Below are 21,062 nucleotides of genomic sequence, written 5' to 3' on the forward strand. Positions count from 1 at the left end.
TGGTTTCATTGACTTTTTCCTATTGTTTCATTCTCTTTTATTTATTTCTGCTCTGATTCTTATTATGTCCTCCCTTCTACTAACTTTGGGTTCAGTAGAAGGAGGAAAGAAATAAGAAAACAGAGGCACTGAACAACACACTAAATCAGATGGGCTTAAGAGATATACATGGAACATTCCACCCAAAAGCAGCAGGATACACATTTTTCTCTAGTGCACATGGAATATTCTTCAGAGAAGATCACATAAAAAGAGCCTCAATAAATTCAAAGATATTGAATTTATCAAGCATCTTTTCAGATCTCAAAGATATGAAACTATAAATAAATTACATGAAGAAAACAAAAAAACCACAAACACATGGAGGCTAAACAACATGCCTCTAAATAATCAATGGGTCAATGAACAAATCAGAGAAGAGACCAAGCAATACTTGGAGACAAATGAAAGCAAAAATACAACAGTTCAAAATATGTGGCATGTTAGGCTGCAGGCATCAGGGGAAGGGGTGAGCCTGATGCACAAGCTCTGGCCTCACCAAAGGAGGCAAAGAGACCAACAGGTTCCGGTCTGACAACATTCCAGAGCCTGATCGGATAACCCTCCCAACTAGGGCCCTTCCCCCAAGCTAAAGGATTAGTGGTAACTTTCCAGTACCTGGCTAAAGGCCAATGAGAGACCCCCACGTACCCTAGGCGAGCCAATCCTCACGCCAATGTACACCTTTGCTCTCCCTCCCCTTGCCTTCTTCAAAAACTCGCTGCCTGCCCTGCTGGGTGTGACTGCCCTGGCCTGTGTTTCAGTCCACGGAACATCACCTGGGGTGGCATTCAAATATTCAAATAAACTACCTGGCCCTTTGTTGCCTCTCTTCGCCTGCTTACTTTGGTCGAAATTTATTGGAATTTATCTTACATGGCACACCACAAAAGCGGTTCTAAGAGGGAAGTACATAGCAATACAGGCCTACCTAAGAAATAAGAACAATCCCATATGAACAGCCTAAACTCATAATTTAAGAAACTAGAAAAAGAAAAACAAATGAAACCCAAAGATGGTAGAAGGAGGAACATAAAAAAGATCAGAGCAGAAATAAAATAGAGAAGAATAAAAGAGAAAAAAGCAACACCACCAAGAGCTGACTGAGAAGATAAACAAACAGACAAACCTCTAGCCAGACTTATCAAGAAAAAAAGAAAAAAGACACAAATAAACAAAATCAGAAATGAAAAAGGAGTAATTACAACTGACACCAAAGAAATACAAAGAATTATTAGAGAAGTCTATGAAAAATTATATGCCAATAAACTGGACAGGCTAGAAGAAATGGACAAATTCCTAAAAAAGTACAACCTTCCAAGACTGAAAACAGAAAATCTGAACAGACCGATTACCAGTAATGAAATTGAACTGATCATCAAAAAACTCCCTAAAAATAAAATGCCAGGTCCAGATGGTCTCATAGCTGAATTCTACTAGAAGACCTAATACCTATCCTTCCTAAAGCATTCCAAAAAGTAGAAGACAAGGGAATACTTTCAAACTCATTCTATGAGGTCAGCATCACTCTAATACCAAAACCAGGCAAAGACACTACAAAAAAAGAAAATTATAGACCCATACCCCTGATCAACACACATGCAAAAATCCTCAACAAATTAGCAAACTGAATTCAAAAATACATCAAAAGGATCATCCATCATGACCAAGTGGGATTTACTCCAGAGATGCAAGCATACTACAATATTCATAAATTAAACAATGTGATACACCACAGTAACAAAGCAAAGAATAAAAACTATATGATCATCTCAATACATGCTGAAAAAGCATTTGATAAAATTCAACATCCTTTCATGATAAAAACTGTCAACAAAATGGGTATTGCGGGGAATGTGCGCCTCAACATAATAAAGGCCATATACAACAACCACATAGCTAACATCATACTCAATGGTGAAAGGCTAAAAGCTTTTCATATTAAAGAGGACACCAATAAATGGAAATACATCCCGTGCTCATGGATAAAAGCACTAATATTGTCAAAATGGTCATCCTGCCTAAAGCAATTTACAGATTCAATGCAATCCCTATCAAAATACCAATGGCATTCTTCAACAAACTATAACAAATAGTTCTAAAGTTCATATGAAACCACAAAGGACCCCAAATAGCCAAAGCAATACTGAGAAGGAAGAAAAAGCAGGGGGGATTCTCACTTCCCAACTTCAAGCTCTACTACAAAGCCACAGTAATCAAGACAATTTGGTACTGGCACAAGAACAGACCCACAGATCAATGGAACAGAATAGAGAGCCCAGATATAAACCCATACATATATGGACAATTAATATATGATAAAAGAGCCATGGACATACAATGGGGAAATGACAGCCTCTTCAACAACTGGTGTTGGCAAAACTGGACAGCTACATGTAAGAGAATGAAACTGGATCACTGTCTAACTCCATACACAAAAGTAAACTCAAAATGGATCAAAGACCTGAATGTAAGTCATGAAACCAAAAAACTCTTAGAAGAAAACATAGGCAAAACTCTCTTGAACTTTTTCCTGAATATATCTCCTCAGGCAAGGGAAAAAAAGCATAAATGAATAAATGGGACTATATCAAACTAAAAAGCTTCTGTATAGCAAAGGACACCAACAGTAGAACGAAAAGGCATCCTACAGTATGGGAGAATATATTCATAAATGATATATCCAATAAGGGGTGGACATCCAAAATATATAAAGAGCTCACATGCCTCAACAACCAAAAAGCAAATAACCCAATTAAAAAATGGGCAGAGGATATGAACAGACACTTCTCCAAAGAAGAAATTCAGATGGTCAACAGGCACATGAAAAGATGCTCCCCACTGCTAATCATCAGAGAAATGCAAATTAAAACCACAATGAAATATAACCTCACACCAGTTAGGATGGCCAATATCCAAAAGACATGCAAAAACAAATGCTGGTGAGGATGTGGAGAAAGGGGAACCCTCCTACACTGCTGGTAGGAATGTAAATAAGTTCAATCATTGTGGAAAGCAGTATGGAGGTTCCTCAAGAAATAAAAACAGAAATACCTTTTGACCCAGGAATTCCACTCCTAGGAATTTACCTGAAGGAAACAGGATCACAGATTCAAAAAGACATATGCACCCCTGTGTTTATCGCAGCACTATTTACAATAGCCAAGAAATGGAAGCAACCTAAATGTCCATCAGTAGATGAATGGATAAAGAAGATGTGGCACATATACACAATGGAATATTATTCAGCTATAAGAAGAATACAAATCCTACCATTTGCAACAACATGGGTGGAGCTAGAGGGTATTATGCTCAGTGAAATAAGCCAGGCAGAGAAAGACAAGTACCAAATGATTTCACTCATATGTGGAGCATAACAACAAAGCAAAAACTGAAGGAACAAAACAGCAGCAGACTCACAGACTCCAAGAATGGACTAACAGTTACCAAAGGGAAAGGGACTGGGGTGGATGGGAGGGGAGGGAGGGATAAGGGGATTAAAGGGTATTATGATTAGCACACATAACATGGGTGGGGCATGGGGAAGGCAGTACAGCACAGAGAAGACAAGTAGTGACTCTATAGCATCTTACTATGCTGATGGACAGTGACTGTGATGGGGTATGTGGGGGGGACTTAATAACAGTGGGGAATGTAGTAACCACAATGTTGCTCATGTGAAACCTGAGCATAAGATTGTATATAAATGATACCTTAATAATATAAAAAAAAGATATATGCACACTTATGTTTATTGAAGTATTATTTACAATAGCCAAGACATGGAAGCAACCTAAGTGTCCGTCAGTAGATGAATGGATAAAGAAGAGGTGGTACATATACACAATGGAATATTATTCAGCCATAAAAAAAGAAAGAAATCCTGCCATTTGCAACAACATGGATGGACCTGGAGGGTATTATGCTCAGTGAAATAAGCCAGGCGGAAAAGGACAAATACTATATGATTTCACTTATTTGTGGAATCTAAAAACAAAACAAAACAGAATGAACAAAATAGCAGTAGACTCACAGACACTGAGAAATCACTGGTTGTTACCATGGCAGTTGGGGGGGGGACGTGAGGGGTATAAAGGGACACAAAAATCTCAATCATAATAAAAGCTGGTCATAAAAAAGAGCCCAGGCCTCTACACAGCCCTCTGACCCTGACATAATAAAAGATACAGTAGTACAGCATGGAGAATACAGCCAATGGTTCTGTAACATCTCCTAATGTTGACAGCAACTGTACTAGAGGGGGTGAGGATTTCATAACGTGGGTAATGGTGAACCCCTGTGTTGTATATTTGAAACCAATATAAATACTGTGCACCAACTATAAATTAATTTTTAAAAATTAATATAAGAAGAAAAAGAAAAAAACAGAGAAGAAAAATGTCTGTGAATTTTTGGAAAGGCCAGTGAAAAAACTGCTGGCCCTGGTGCAGCCCCTCCACAGGCCTCTCGCTCCCACAGGGGCCACACAAACCCAGCGGTGCCCAGAGCCGCGACCAGGAACAGACACGGCAGCCATGTGCGCTGTTGAAAACCTCCTTGTCCTAAGCGTACTTCAAATCGATGACTACATTCAAATGAGCAATAGCCTAACAGCCAATCTTTATCAACACAATTAAGTTTCTGACAGACCGTTTCTCGATCATGAGATTTTCACCAAATCCCTTGGGGATCGGAGGGGATGGGGTTGGTTTGATTTTTTAACACAGGCTCTTTGGCATACACAAAATTCCCATCACAGAGCCTGGCAACATCTGTTGAATACTCAGACCCCTGCACACCCCTCCCCGAGCCAGCACTGACCTCTGACCCTGACAGTCCATCCCCACTTCCACCGGCTGCCCCTTCTGACCATCCTCCAAACAGCTGGCAGCCAGAGTGGGCCATATGTCCCTCCTGGCCAGCTGTCTGTCTGCTCAGGAGAAGCAGTCAAGGAGGCATGGCAGGAAGCCCCCCACTCTGCTCTAAAGCAGACCCCCTGGCCACTGGGCATGAGGAAAGGAAGGAGCCCAGGCCACTACACACGACGGTGTTCCCCCAGAACATTCCTCGGCAGGTCAGCACAGCTGGAAGGCCTGGCCAGGTCGGAGCTAACCAACAGGCTTCATAATCAAAGATTTCCTGCAATAGCTGGTGGCCAGTGATGGACAGCAACTCTTTCACCCGGTGGGCAAAGCTGTCACCCTAGAGGCAAGGAGGCCACCGGCCCTCCCCTAAGCAGCGCCCACAGGGCCACATATCCCCACGGCCATCCTCACAAAACAATGCCCTTCTTTCAGGCTGTTTCAGTTCTTTAAATTCAGTCAAAAATCGAAGCCCAGGAAACACTTTGCCCAGACTAAGCACATTAGCTAAGCTGAGGATGGTTTACACAGAGAAAGATCACAGAGCAGAACTAGAAGTGGGTATTTTCAGAAGAGCTACAAAATAATATAAATTCTAAACATTTATATACACATAAATGATAAGTATAAATAATACAAATAAAAATATAAATACAAGTGCTGCTCAGGGCACTCAGACTTTTGCCACCAGCCACATCTCAGGCCAGCCAGGCCTCCACTCTTACGTTCTATGGGATCCTGGAGAAGCGGGTGCAGCAGAGCTCTGGGGGTGCCATGATACAGTCTCAACCTGCAAAACAAGAGCCAGGAATGCATGTCAGCTGCCTGCTTCTTGCATTTAGTCATTAAAGGTCAGCTGCACGTCTCAAAAGGAAACACGAGGCCCCCCAGCACCACCCCACCTCCTGGAGCCTTCTAAATGCCATACAATCATGCCCTCGATGCATCGGCCCCCACACCCTCCATACCCTGGGCCAAGCCCTTCCAGCATGCACACAGCACTGTCCTACCGCAGCCCCTTAAGGCCCAGGTGCCAGAAAACACCACCAGGGAAGTTTACACTGCTCTGAAATGTCCTAGGAAAAGACAAAGCTCAAGGAAGTCCCATGGGTGTGTATGTAGAGCAGCGGTCCTCAGTCAGATCGATGCTCCTCCGAGGGAACATCTGGTAATGTCGAGAGATACTTCTGCTCATCCAGCTGGGCTGGGAGGTGGTTCTGGCACCCAGTGGGGGGAGGCCAGCGATGCTGCCAGACACCCCACAACACACAGGGCGGCCCCGCAGCACAGACTTACCCAGCCCAGAATGTCAGTGGCGTCCAGGCTGAGAAACCCTGGCCGTGACATGTACACACTGACCTTGGCTGCAGTGCTTAGACACTTTCCCCATCGCGGTGCGTCCGGCTCCCGCACAGCACCTTCCCCACAGCTCATGTCCAACACTGTTTGTTGAGCAACTACCACCACTTAATAGGTGCCTCTTTGTGAACAACACGCTGCTTCACACTCATGTGACCCTTGTGAGCTGCGCACTGTTATCCCTCACACACAGATGAGGAGCTCAGGGTCACGAGTTTAAATAACTGGCCCAAAACCCCACAGGGTTCAGGCAGAGCCCATAGCCGTCTCACATCAAATCCCACACCCACGGCCAACACCAGTCTGCTCCGGCCTCAAGGACAACTCCTTGGCCTACTTAGAAATGGCAAACCCAGTTACACCAGAAGGAAAAGCCTCCCACAGTATACGGCTATGAGCCCAGCACAACAGGAGTGCCAGTGGGAGACTTTCCCTTTTGGCCAAGTGATGAGTGGGTCAGTCACCAAGAACAGTGCTGAGCAAACCCAGACACAGAAAAAAAGGCAGGTACCGTTTGTCCTGGGAGGCAGAGGTAGGAGATTCCGGGTTGTTGCTGAAGATCCGAAGAATTCCAAACCCACAAGACAAAGTTTGGAGGGTCCCATCCCGCTTTCTGCCCTCGGTGACAACTTCAACCACAGCCACGATGTTAGGGTGGTTTAAGGACGTGTGAAAATACAAGGACTGCAAAACAGATGAGAAGCTGGAGGGCAGCTGCATGTCTGCCCCCTGCAGCTCAGGGTGCAGGGAGAACCTAGGTGGGTGCCTTCCCTCCCCCCTCCACTGCCATCCCCACAGGGAAGTCCATGCCCCCTCTAGGGTGCCACAGAAGAGCGCAGACGCAGTGAGGTGACTCCTGGGAGGTGAAACCTGGTCTAACAGCTCTTTGCTCCAGAGCGGCCAACACCAGGACATCTTCTGCTCTGGGAACTTTCCATCCACAAAAGTGCTGTGGCCAGGCCCTCAAGAGGACAGTGGGGCTGGGCGGCTCTCATCCACCCCCGCCCCCAGCAGGACCGTGCTAAACGGGCCCAAAGAAAGAACAAGTCCATGAGCCCTTGTATGTGCCACCAGCTGCACAAACTTGAGTCACAACTTGCCGACACTGACGCAAGTCCCTGTGTCACATGGCCCTACTGGGAAGTCCCATCAGAACCAGTGTCAACAGGGTCCTTAGAGTTCTCGAGGTACTGCAATTCCTCCGAGTTCAGAGCCCAACCAACATCTTTTTATGACAGAAATGACCTTGAGATTATTTCCTACAAGGTTCTTTAGGACTAAGCCAAGTAGAAGGGCCTCCGATTTCTCTGAAGGCCTCCTGCCTGTAGCCTCCCCAGTCCCTCATGAGGTGCAGCCCTCTGCCTGCTGGCCCACCACCACAGCCAGGGATAATTACAGTTTTGTACAGTGAGTGGCACACAAAAGGCTCAGCGCACATGTGTTCACGGTGGCCTGGTAGGTCTGTGGGCTGATCGGGGATGGGGAGGTGGTCTGGAGAAGTGTGACCCAGGCAAGCTCAGTCGCCTAGTCCCCACATTGCCAAGGTGTGCACACCCGTGCGGGCCTGCAGCACTGCCCCCCTGCCGCCATGTCCCTAGTCCATGAACCCCAAAGCAGCTGCTTTTATGGACAACTAGTAAGCATCACAGATGCAGAAGATGGAGATGGAGATGCTGACCAGTTTGCAAATCAACAGGAACAAGTGTCCACAGGAGCTTGGACATGGTGCTGAGCTGCAGCTCTGTCCTTGACAAGTCCCCGGAGCCCAGCATCCGGGCCGAGGGTGCAGCACAGCACAGGGCCTCCAACTGGCCGCAACGACCAGCCCATCGAGGCACAGCACACTAAGGCAGGCCAAGTGCGCGGCTGCAATGTGATTTAGACCTGGAATAATCCCCTATTAACAAGTAATTACCGTGGTGTCCCCAAGAAAGTGTTCACTGTGATCACACACTGTCAGCCCAGGATAACAGAGAGACACTAAAATGTCAGCTGTGAGATATAAATCGTTATTCTATTATCTTTTATTGCAAAATGATGAAAGAATGACCACTTACAGCTGACAGGTGGTTGGACCAAGAGAGATTTATGTTTCTGTTTCCAAGACTCAAGAACTGTTTTAAAAGGCCCCACTATAAAGTTGAGTTTGTCACGAGCCCACCTTTTATATTTATACCTGTGCATATCGGCGTCACCACCACTACCCACTTTTCCTTTTGGTAGTGACACGTTTTAAATTCTGATGAGAAGCAACAAGTTTCCCAGTTTAGAGGTCACCTTGAAATTGTGCTGCCTGAATGCAGTGGGACCAGCTGCTCTGGCAGGTTCCAAGTTCCAATTTATAGCTATTGCCTTCCCCTTCCATTTACCACTGAAAACAATTACTCTGAGACCAAGAACAGCGACAGCAGAGGCCCACTGCTGTTGGTCACCAAAGACTGAACATGTCGTCAGGAGGGCCAGCCACTGGAAGCACAATGTCTCAGACCCCAAGGTCTGATAGATGTTACCATGTCCCTGCTGATGGTTAAGGACACACACTCCTTTCCAAACACCATTTAGGGACCCTCCAGTGTGTGAACAATGCTAAAGAATTCCTAAGGAACCTGGGAAACACAACTCAGCCCTCAAGAAGTTCAGAGTTCAAAGGTAACACCTACATTGGGCAGGTACAAAATGCAAACCAGCTCAGGTCAACGAGCTCGGAGGTGCTGTGGAAGTAAAAACCTCCCAGAGACGAAAACACAATGCAAACACCAGGCCCAAAATAGAGCCACTTGTGCTAAGCCCCATGTGAGCAAACCAAGATTTAATACCTAACATGACTGTACTTTCAACCTCTCCCAGGAAGGCAACCGTTAACCAGTGAACCTGGAATTGCCTAGTCAGCACTAGTGACATGATCTGCATGACAGACCCTTCCCGTCCCCCACAGGAGGTGAACTTGCCTGAAACAATCCACTCCTCGCTAGAAATGTCTTTGTCCCGCCCCCTTCTGTCTATAAAAGCCTTCTGCTCTATGCAGTTCCTCAGAGCTCCTTTCTGTTTGCAAGATGGGACAGCCACCCGATTCATGAATCCTTGAATAAAGTCAATTAGACCTTCAAATCTACTCAGTTGTATTTACATTTTTAGCAGGCTTTAATCTTCTAGTCACCTTGCCAGGAGCATCCCCAGAAGGGCACAGTCACCCTGACCTGGCTCAGCCGGTGCCTGGGTGCCATTCCTGCCTCTCAGCAAGCAGATGGACTCAGCCAGAAGTCTGAACGGCGCTTGGCTGAGCAGAACCTGCAACCAGGCCCTCAGTCTCAGGAAGTCTCATAACGCCACACATGGGCTCCAGGAGGAAAAGCCTGGGCATCAGCTGAAACCGCATGGTTAACACAGTGAAAAGTTCGTGTCAAGCCTATCGAATCACCTGCGAGAAGAAGCCTGCTTGGAACAGGAGTGGGGCTCACATGCACCCCACGTCACATCTCCTTCATCCACATGTGACAGGTTTCCTCCTTGATGGGATAAACAGACTAATATATCATCAAAACGCTCCCACCTTAACGCCTTCATCTTCAAAACCAGACAGCACTTCGCCTCAGGGCCCAGGGTCTGTTTTTCACCCACATGACAGAATTGAAATTGGGCCTCTGATGATACACCTTCATGGGGACGCAGCAGCCATGCACTCCCACAGGACCTGCCCTGAGTGACACACAGCTCCTCTGTCCCAAACAGGACAGAGGAGCTGGGTGACAAGGACAGGGAAGAGAGCAGCAGAAATTAAACTAGTGCCTTCCAGACATTCTTTTTAAACACACCTATAATGGGGTATCTTTAGAAAAGCAAACAGTTCCCAAATACTCCCGGCAGCTTCTGTCTGCAGGCCCAGGCTCCTGGTGAACAGGAAACCACCCATCAGGACCTGACCCTCCAAGCACCACGAACTGTGCTGAGCAAACTCCACTCCAGCAAACGCAGAACCTCCCGTTCCAAAGCTGAGACTTCCACTCATCCCAGGTGAAACCCACCGCTGTCCACAGCAAACCATACAATGATGGAGCCGGCCCCCCACCAAGACTTACCCAGCCCGGAATGTCAGTGGCGTCCAGGCTAAGAAACCCTGGCCGTGACATGTAAACACTGACCTTGGCTGCAGTGCTTATATACTTTCCCCGTCGCGGTGCGTCCGGCTCCCGCACAGCACCTGCCCAGCACCTTCCCCACGGCTGATGCCAGACGCTGTTGAGCAACTACCACCGCTTACTAGGTGCCCCTTTGTGAACAACACGCTGCTTCACACTCATGTGACCCTTGTGAGCTGCGCACTGTTATCCCTCACACACAGATGAGGAGCTCAGGGTCATGAGTTTAAATAACTGGCCCAAAACCCCACAGGACTCAGGCAGAACCCATAGCCGTCTGACATCAAATCCCGCACCCACGGCCAACACCAGTTCTGCTCTAAGAACAATTCCTCGGCTTTCTCAGGAATGTGATCAAACCCAGTTACAACCTGAAGCAAGAACACTCCACCTACGTGCTCCGAGACAGCACAGAACAGCGTAAGTGGGCGGAGCTAAAGCTTTCTGTTGTCCCCAAGGGGCAGGCAGTTAAATCTCCACACAGCAGAACCCCAGTACTGGTCTCCTGCCTGTGCCGTGGTCATTCACACTCAGGAACAGCACAAAGAACACGGGAGACGCCGGTGGCCCTGTGGCAATGGGGGGCATGTGCACACTCAGGAACAGGTGAGCGATCACGTCACTGGGAGGAGCCTCCAGGAGTTCCCTGGGGTCACACTCATATCCCTTGACAGCATCCACTTGGAAAGGGGAAATTACATCACCCTCGTTATTCTGTCAAGTAAGAACCTTCAGGAACTAGTTTCGCATGGCTCTGCTTATGGGAAACAGAAGCAACCCAACAGCCTGTCTTGTGCCGCAGCTGCTGATTTACCTTTGTTTTAGCTCACCTGACGCCAAGGGGAGCTCTGGGAGGAAGGGGCCACAGCTGTCTGGGGACAGCCACTAGGATTCCCAGCCTGCTGCTCTCATAGAATAAACAAAGGAGGAAAAATGAGCCTGTCACTGGAAGGCTGAGCGTGGTTAGTTTCAGAAAGAACTTAAGGGAGAAATATGTCCATCTCAGGATGAAAATGTAGAAACTGAATGGTACTTTGGCTTCCCAGATTATTTTGTAAAAGACACATTTTGAGAGGTTTAACAGATTATTAACTATCTCAGCAGCCGTGAAAGGTGGCTCCCCTCCCAGGGAGGGTCTGGAAGGAGAGCACAGGACTCCAGTTCTGGGGAGCAGGGTCTGGAGCTGGCCACCCCAACCCAGGCTCTGGAGGCTGTGGCCAAGAGCGGACTCGGGGCCTGGGGACAGGAGCTCTTCGTTTACAGAAACACCAGCCAAGGCAAGACTCCTTTCTTCAACGTCTTTTTCAGGACATTGTTTTGCAAAGTAATGAATTAGCAGGCTCTTTCAGGGCTACTACATGTACACGGACACCTCAGTAAAGCCTAGAGCCCACAAGGTTGATTCATTAATGCCCGTTTAGGCTGGACAGCCACGCTGCGTCCAAACATAGTCTCCAGCTCCCAGCAGCTCGCCAACCCCAAATCAGATCACCCCCAAGCCACTGCTGATCAGTAAAACCAGAAAAATGCAGGCAATTAGTAACAGCAGAAAACGACCTTCACCGAATTCCAGAGTCACCTCTAAAGGGCAGCCTATGGAGGCAGAGCTTCTACTCGCACCATATGTGTGACCACATACCCAGCCCCTCCTGCCTGCCTGGGCCACTCTGGGGAGGCTCCACTTCGCCTGTGCACATAAACACACATGCACACGCACACAGCAAAGGGGAACTCTCTTAGTGAACTAAACTTGAACAAAACCTATTTTTTCTGTATCCTCACGGTCAAGGAAATGAGAGGCGAGGGCTGGGAGTGTGGAGGACACTGCTGAGCTTTGCCCAGAACAGGCTCATTCCCGGGGCATCACTGGCCTCTACTGCTCGCCTCGGGCATAGCAGGAGGGAGTAGTGCCTCCCTGTGCCGGGGGGCCTGCCCTCGCCCTCCCACCTGAGGCTCTGCCGCTTCGGTAACTCCAGGACTGAAGGGTGCAGGCTTCTGCAGGAACTTTAAGGTCTGGGTCCGCACTCCCACACGGTCCCTGGGCCCACAGCCCGCTTGGCAGAAGCCATCAATGGCAGACACCAAGCGGAGCTGCGCTCGGCTCCCACAGGCCAGGACACATGACCCAGTCAGTTTTCCTAACTCAGCCCTGAACTAGGAGCTCAAAGAGCCCTCAGTCCCCAGCTTCCAGGCTATGGTGACATCTGAGGCAGGGGGCCACAGAAGCCCTGGTGTAGAATGCCAGCCCTGCACACGTCAGTTCTGAAGGCCACTTCCTAGAGTGACTTTACTCAGCAGGGGTCACAGTAACCCAGTCAGTCAGGCCCCCAGCCAGCTCGTGGCCTGTGGCTGCGGCTGCAGCTACAACAAGGTTGGGTCTAGGCCCCTCCAGATGGAAGGTAAGCTACAGAGGCGGAGGGAGCTCTTCTCAGAGCCTCCGAGCCCGTGAAGCACTCCTGAGCTGATTTCAGAGAATAAGCTCACCCCTCAAGGTCCCAGGAAACCTTTCTGACTGGAACCTGTGGGCCACCCAGTCACCAGGGTCCAAAGGGGGCCACAGCACAAACACTGTGGTCAAGGCCCGGGCGGGGGAGCCAGCCTCACCCGGGCGACTGCCCGCGCCCCGCTCACAGCCTCATGGCCCGCTGGAGGCCCGCTGAGGAGGCGGCACAGTGACACCAGCCCCGGAGGAGGGCGGTGGGATGAAAGGGCGTTAACGTGCTTCAGCCACTGCCCGGCTTGTGGTGACTCCCGTGCAGAGGGCAGCTGTGTCACCTCACCGCCTTCACAATTCTCACATGACCGTCACAGCACCAGACCTCCTCGGGCCTGACTACACCCACAGGACAGCCTGGCCTCGAAGGCCCCAAAGGCTGGGCCTGGGCCAGGCTATCTGCAACATCAGGGCCACAGGTGCTCCTGACAGGCCTCCTCCTGCTGTCAAGGGCCTGAAGGCCATTTGTTGCACTGTGGGCTGTGGCTGCACACAGTGTCGGCTATGTCACCCCACCTTCATTATCCCCAGCCCTATCACAATACCAGGCTTCCTGGGGTGTCCCTCCATGCAGGCAGGAAAGATCAACACCATATCAAGGCCCTCCGCACCTGGGACCCTCACCCACTGCATTCAGAAGCCCACCCCGCCCCACCCAGGGCATCCTCAGCTCACCATGCCCACACTGCCACCTGCACCCTGCTCATGCCTGTGCACGCATGGGCTCTACTCTGCTTGCAGCCCCTGCACCCTGCTCTCCACAGGGGAGTTTCCTTCTTGTCTTGGCTTAAATGTCAGCTCCACAGCCTCCCTCACCACCCCGCCAGACCAGGCCCCTCGCCTCCTCCGGGACACAGCATACCAGTCACCTTTCAGACCTTATCACAACTTGCAATTCCTCAGTCACCTGCTGTTGTGTGTCACCCCAACAGACCAGAAGATCAAGAAGGTACGTACCATGGCCGTCTGGTCTGCCATCCTCCCCTAGCACCCAGCACTCTGGCTGGCAGACAGCAGGCCTGAATAATGCTGGTGGGTTTGGTGAGCCGAACAAAGATGGGAAACAACTGTCTGTAGGGCAGCCCTACACAGAGTCCTGTGGGCCAATGTTGGCGGCCAATGCCTGTGTGGCCGCCCAGCCTGAATGCAGAAGCATGGGTCTGAGTCTAGGCTCTGCCACCTCGTACCTGGGCAAGCACCTCACCCCTAAAGTCTCAATTCACTCATCTTAAAAACATGACACTCGAGACATCAGTGAAAAGACACATTCAGTGAAAGACACTAAAAAGAAAGCAGAAAGGGAGGGGCAGGCAGAGGAAGGATGGGGGCATCAGATGAGACCACTAACTTCCTGCCTTTGTCCCTAGACCCGAGCAGCCCACTCTGCTCAGGCACAGCGGTGAGCCCTCATCTGTGTGGGCACGTGGCTTCCACAGGAGGCTCTGTGTGGAAAAGGAGTGACATGCCGCAAAGGCCAGCCCTGCCACGGCTGGGTCTGCTGCTCAGTGGCCATGTCCCCAGGGTACCCCGCCTACCCCGGCCTGCACTCCTGCCCTCCACCACAGAGCGGCCCGGCCCACCACTTGGCCCACCTCATTGAAGACGACCCGGGGCGGCTGCCGGGAGAGCTGCTCTGCTGGCCTCACTGTGCTCTTCCACGTCCTCCCAAAGAAGTGGCGGTAGGAGACATCAAAGAGAGACACTCGCAGGTGGCAGCCTGCATCCAACAGCGCGTCCAGCACTCCCTAGGAGACAGAAGGGGGCCAGCCCTAAAGGTGTCGCAACGTCACGAGCCACCCTGCAGGCGGTGATGGGCCGTCCTTGTAGACTGGGGTCCCTCGGCATCCATCTCCTCTCCAGCAGCCTGTAGTCTCTATGGGGTCATGAGTCAAAGTACCCAGGCCTCCCCCACCCAGTCAGAGCACTGAAGTCCCCAGGCACGGAAGCAGGGCACCAGAGCCAAGAAGACACAGGGAGCGGGGGCTGTGGAAACAGATGCACCCGACCCCATGTGGAGCCCGGGTGACAGCACAAGACCCTGGGTCAAGCCACGCCTGAAGTTTACCCTACCTACGGATTTGTCTGGTGTGTGAGTAAGTCACCTCTAACTTAAGCTACTTTGGATGAGTTTTTCTTTTTTTTTTTTAATCATTTGCAACCAAATGAATCCTTCCTGATAAACACACAAACTCTAAATTCTCAGCTTGCTGGAATTATTTTGGGGTGGTATTTGCAAAGGAAAAGCACATCTTTTGAGGACTGAGAAGTCATGGCTACAAATATAGAAAAGCAACCAGAGACCATAACAACAAGCCCCTTCCCAGCACAGCACTGCCTACATAAGACTGCAGGGTCTTTAGTTCCTTCCCATACTGGTGCAACTAGCGACAGGGCAGTGCTACTGTCGGCCCTAGGACCTGTTCTCTGCCTTTCTTTCATTCACACATTAACCAAATGTTAATTAAGCATGCACTCTGTGCCGGGCACTGTTCCAGGCACTAAAGACCCAACAGGGAACAAGGGAGGCACAGGGCTGAGGGGAAACGGAGCTGCTACTTTCACAGGACATCAGGGAAGGGCAGGAACCTGGAGCCCAGCAGAAACAGCACAGCAAAGGCCCTGGGGCAGAGAGGGATGGGGTGCCAGTGACAGGGAGAACATGTACTAACTCTACTCAGCTACATGACTCATGTTTCTTGCCCTCTACATCCTTGGTGCTCTGGCATCTGGGACCTCACTGACGGGGAGACACCCCACTCCAGGGCCAGCTAATTCCTAGAGATAGTAAATTACTTGCTTTCTAGAACATCTTTGATACACAAACCACCCAATCCAGAGCCCACCCCCACCCCCACCCCAATCTGGCCCTCACACACCAAGAGGCAGCATGCCCCCCAAGGCCGCTGAAATCATCCCAACCAGCCAAGCCGAAGCCTGGGCAGCCGTTTACCCCGCCTTTCGCACAAAAGCCACGCAGGGGCCCTTGCCCAGGCTCTCCCTCGCTGCTCTGCCTCCTGACCTGCCCTGGCGGCTCCCTGGGGGTCCCCTCTCCTCCTGGGGTCGGTGAACATCACCTTTCCAGTAGCCATCCTGAAGGCCTGTTGTGTGACAGTGGCACTTGTGTGAGGGAAGCACGAGGCGTGGCAGGAGCCCACCCACCAGCCTGGGGACGGACGGGCGGAGAAGCTGGCCGGTCCCGCAATCCGCTGAGGAGCAGGGGGAACAGGCTGAGCCGAAGGCACACGGCCCCACGCAGGACAGGTGCGGTGACCAACTCCTGGGGGCAGCCTTTCACAGTGGGCATGAATGTCACATCACCGCACCGTACACCTTAAATATCTTAGAATTTTATTTGTGGATTATGCCCTGATAAATCTGGGGGGAGAAAAGGCAAACCACTCCAGCTGCCACAGGGAGATGGGGACATGGGGGCCACAGTGGACACCGGGGAACTGTCAGGAGGCTGTTGCCACCACCCAGATGAGAAAGAACCAGGGTGGTGCCGAAAAGAGATACATTCAGGACATACGCTGACGGCTGGGCTGCGTGAACCTGGCGGCGGGCTGGATGTGCCGTGTGAGGCACGAGGAGCAGGGCGGACAGGTGACCGGCTGCCCCACTGTGCCCGGGCCTTCCCGGCCCAGAGCTGGAGTCCCACATCCCTAGCGAAGGATGGTATGTCTTCTGTCCCAAGCAAGTGGGAAACAGGTGGTCCCCTGTACGGACGTGGGGACGGTGGCAGACGGGTGTGCAGAGGCATTCCAGCCCAGCCTGAATGGCCGCTTGGCTTCAGAGACCTGCCGGCACCACCGGCTGCCTCTGCCCACCGCCCTGCCCTCTGCCTCCCCTCCAGTTGCTCACTCTGCTCAGGCACCTCTCCTCCACTGCCCCTGCCATGCAGGCCCCATCCTCCGACCTCGCTGTGGCGTCCCCAGGGCCCATCCAGCCGTCTGCCTGCATCACGGTCATCTGTCCCCCAGCTGCATGAGCTCCAGGACAGTACCTGGAACATTCCCTTCCCTGCTGTCCTGCAGGCCTAGGACACCCCCTTGCATGGTGGGTGGCTCAGCATGTGCACCTCGGGGGCGGGGGGAGCGTGCAGCCAAGGGCTTGTCCCGGGCCTCCCCTCACTGCTGGTACTGCCCAGGGCACCACCGTGGCCTCCTCCTCCTCACCCTGCTCCCAGGGAAGGTAATCACCTGCCAGCACTTGGAAACTCCCAAGTCTTTTCTGCTGGCTTAGACTCCTTCTCCAAACTCCAGACCCTAATCAGACCTCTACCTCTACACTATTTTGTCCCCAGTTCTGTTCAGGGAAGTTTCTAAATCTGTCCAGCTCCACAAAGACAGACCATGGGGCCGTCATCCTCATGTGCCCTGTACAGCTGCAAACACAGAGCAGGTGCCCAGTAAACATCACATCGAATGGAGACAGTCATCCCAAGTAAAGAAACGCCGTCAGCGTCCATGGATTCAACAAAATTGTAAATGGAGAAGATTGGAGACTGACGAAAATTAGGCTTGGGGTGGATTAATGATTGTGCATTGAGCATTGACCCCCCTATACAGAATTTTATTGTCGTTAACAACCATTTGATCAATAAATATGAGAGATGCCCTCACAAAAAAAAAAAAAAAAAAAAAAAAGGACAGACTTCCAATGGTAAAATAAATAAGTAACCGGGATGTAATGTATAGCATAAGGAATATAGTCAAGATATTGTAACAGCTTGGTAGGGTGATAGCTGGAACCTCGAATTATGTATATAAATGTTCTACCACTGTGTTGTACACTTGAAACTAATGTAATGTAATACTGTGCGTCAACTACCCTTCAATAAAAAATAATTATTTAAAAAAAAAAATTGTAAATGGAACAGTAAGAAACACTTGCTAAAACTAATTGTATTATTATTACAGTCCCCCCGAGTTCAAAATAAGCATATGATATTTTTAGCCAACATCTTTCACAGGAAAGTTTGCTATCATCTAAGGCTGTTGATTCTCAGGATAACTAAAACTAAACAAACTTGTAAGACTATCTGAACTTTTTTAATGTTTCCTACTTGATCTTCTTTTAAGTGTTATCTTTTGACTGATTTTTTTATATAAAACCAACTATGCGTTCCTGCAATAAAACCACCTAATCGTGACACACTATGTGTGGCTGGATCTGATGTCCTAGTGTTTTAATAATTTTTGTGTAACTACTTATAAGGGATATCAGTTTGTACTTGTCTTGTAATGTCCTTGCCTGGTCTGGGCAAAAAAACAGTTGGGAAGTATTCCTCCCTCTATTTTCTGGAAGAGTTTGTCTAGAATCTGTATCATTTCTTCCTTTAATATTTTATAAAATTCAACAGTGAAGCCACCTAAGACTGGAGTTTTCTTTGTTGGAAGAACACTTGTGCTTAATTATGAATTCAGTTTCTTTAGTGAACACGGGGCTATTTAGATTTTCTATTTCTTCTAGTGTCCCTTTTGGTAAGTTGTGCTTTTCAAGAAATGCGTCCATTTCATCTAAGTTGTCAAACTAACTGGCATATGAATTATCCATAATATCCCTTGACCACCTGTTTAACGCACAGGATACACGGGAAAGCTCCTTTCCCTCCTAACATTGGTCATCTCCTTTCTCTCACTTTTCTCATGATCAACCTTGTTAGGGGTTTAGCAATTTTACCAATCTTTTCAAAGAACCAACCTCTCGCTTTGTTGATTTTCTCTATTACCTGCCCTTTCATTCAGATTTCCACTCATAAATCTACTATTTCCTTCTTCTATTTTCTTTGGTTTTAATTTGCTCTTTTGGATTATTAAGGAGGAAGCAGAGGTCACTGATTTTATACCTTTCTTCTTTTCTAATATAGTCATATAAAGCTACAAGACCATATCACCTGTTTCCCACACATTCTGATATGTTCCTCCATTACTCAGTCCAAATTATTGTCTAATTTCCTGATGAATTATTCTTTGACTCTTTGGTTTGTTCAATTTCCTATCTGAGGATTTTCTAAATCTTATTATTATTCATTTCTAATTTAATATACTAGTCAGTGAATATACTCTATTTATAAATATCAATATTTTTAAATTTATTCATACTTATTTTTAGTGCCTAGCATACAGTCTGTCTTGGTGAACGGTCCGCATGCACTTGAGAAGAATGTATGACTCTTTGTGGGGTATAATATTCTAGAGATGACAGGTCAAGGTGGTATGCTGTTGTTGAGGTCTTCCAAATCCTTATGATTTTTGTGGTCTATTCGTTCTATCAATTATTGGGAGAGGAAAGTTAAAAGTTTCCAATCAGGATGGTGAATCTGAATGTAGTTCCCTTTAATTCTACACAATTTTGCTTCACGTGTGGAAGCCATGTTATTCGGCGCCATGCACAAAAGCATTATCGTAGTGGGACTGTTACACTTTGAAAGGCTGGCTTACAAGGCTGGCCCTTGGCTGCAGTCTGGGAACTGAGATGTGGGGAGGGTTCCCACCAGCCACTGATAGCAATGGCTGACTGTGCCTCAACTGTCTATATTAACTGGTTTTTGCTGAGCACCTGCTTTCCTTCTGGGAGTCTAGAATTTTGGTACATACTAGGGTGTTACATGACCAGTTCCCAAAAACCCTGGATGCTGGGTCTCTAATGGGCTACCTCAGTTGGCGACATCTCACACGTGCCAGCACTGCTGTTTGCTGGGGAATTAAACACATCCATGGGGTTCCCCTAGCAAGGACCCCTGAAGCTTGTGGCTGTTTCCCCCATACTCCCCCATATGCCCTTCCCTTGGCTGATCTTGCTCTGCATCCTTTCACTGTAATTTTTCCTGTGAAGATGATTATATGCTGAGCCATATGAGTCCTACCAGTGAATCTTCAAATCTGGGGGTGTTCTTGGGGCCCCAACACTGGTACATACACATTCAGGATTGTTATGGCTTCTTGGTTATTATCATCATTATGAAATGCCCCTTTTACCTCTGGTAATACTCTCATCTTTAAATCTACTATATCTGATGTTAGTATAACCACAAAGCTTTCTTATGCCTAGAGTTTACATAGCCTATCTCTTTCCAACCTTTTACTTTCGTACATACACTTTATGTCTTCATGCTTAAAGTATGCTTTTTTTATAAACAATCTAACATTGGGTCTTAATAATGACTTTTAACATATAACTGTGGATCAGAAATTCCACTTGTTCATGAAAAAAAGTGATATAAACAAAGTTATTTGTTGCAGCAATGTCTGTAACAGCAAACGACTGGAGAAAGTCAAAGTGTCCATCAATAAGGGCCTGGAAAAATAAATGAGGGTTCATCCAAAGAAATACTACGTTGTTTTAAGAAAAAATAACAAATTCTTCAGCAATGACATGAACAACCTGGGAGACATATTGTTAAGATTTTTTTTAAAGCAAAGCAATACAAGTATGCTTTTGCATTGCATTTGCTTAGAATTTCTGGGAAGTTTCACAAAAAAAAGACAGGTAATACTGGTTATATCCAGGGTCACTGGGTATCTTGGGAACTCCATGGGATGATACAACTTCCTTCTGTATCCTTGTGAATTTTGAACTGTAGGAATCATCTCTTTTCTTTAATTAATTAATAGATAGGGAAAATAAATCCGATTTCCTTCATAAAACCCCTAGGAGAGAGGGGACTGCTGCCCACTAGCTTGTGAGCTCCTGTAAGGCAGGGGTCCCTGGCGCTGCCTCCCTGGGTAGGAACCCCCGCTGGCCAGCTGGAGCTGTGTCACCCTGGGCAACTGACTTCACGTCTCTCAGACTGCTTCCTTCTCTGTAAGTCGGGGTGACGAAGGTCTCTACTGCAGAGGCCGCTGCGAGGACAAAGTGGATCAATACAAGGGAAGTGCTGAGAAGTGGGGCTGTACAAGCAGGAGCCACCTCAGGGCCTAACACGGACGCAGACACACAGCAGGTGCTCGGCCCCAGGGCTTGGGGTGGAACGACAGGACGTGAGTGATCTATCAACAGTTAGCTGCTCACAGACCCAGCACTCCAACGACTGAATCACGGGGAGCTGCTCCACGAGCCACAGAGGACACAGCCTACCCAGCCACGCCCTGTAAGCACCGCGTGCTCACCCCAGCGGGCCCGGATCCTGCTTGCAAACACCACAGGCCACAGGGCCTCACTGCAACAGGC

The 21,062-nt window shown here is 48.8% G+C and overlaps 1 protein-coding gene across 3 annotated transcripts in view; it reads right to left on the reverse strand.

Moving 5' to 3' along the window:
• NPHP4 (nephrocystin 4) overlaps positions 1-21,062 on the reverse strand; it is a 129,170-nt gene that overhangs the window by 101,674 nt on the left and 6,434 nt on the right. For all 3 annotated transcript variants that reach the window (XM_036925417.2, XM_057499651.1, XM_057499652.1), the window contains exons 4-6: positions 14,483-14,635; positions 6,772-6,944; positions 5,627-5,691 (exon numbers count right to left, since the gene is read on the reverse strand). In XM_036925417.2, coding sequence (XP_036781312.2) covers positions 5,627-5,691; positions 6,772-6,944; positions 14,483-14,635 — 391 coding nt within the window. The remainder of the gene's footprint in view (positions 1-5,626; positions 5,692-6,771; positions 6,945-14,482; positions 14,636-21,062) is intronic.

The sequence above is a fragment of the Manis pentadactyla genome, chromosome 4 (assembly GCF_030020395.1).
Source record: "Manis pentadactyla isolate mManPen7 chromosome 4, mManPen7.hap1, whole genome shotgun sequence".
Classification (NCBI taxonomy): Eukaryota; Metazoa; Chordata; class Mammalia; order Pholidota; family Manidae; genus Manis; species Manis pentadactyla.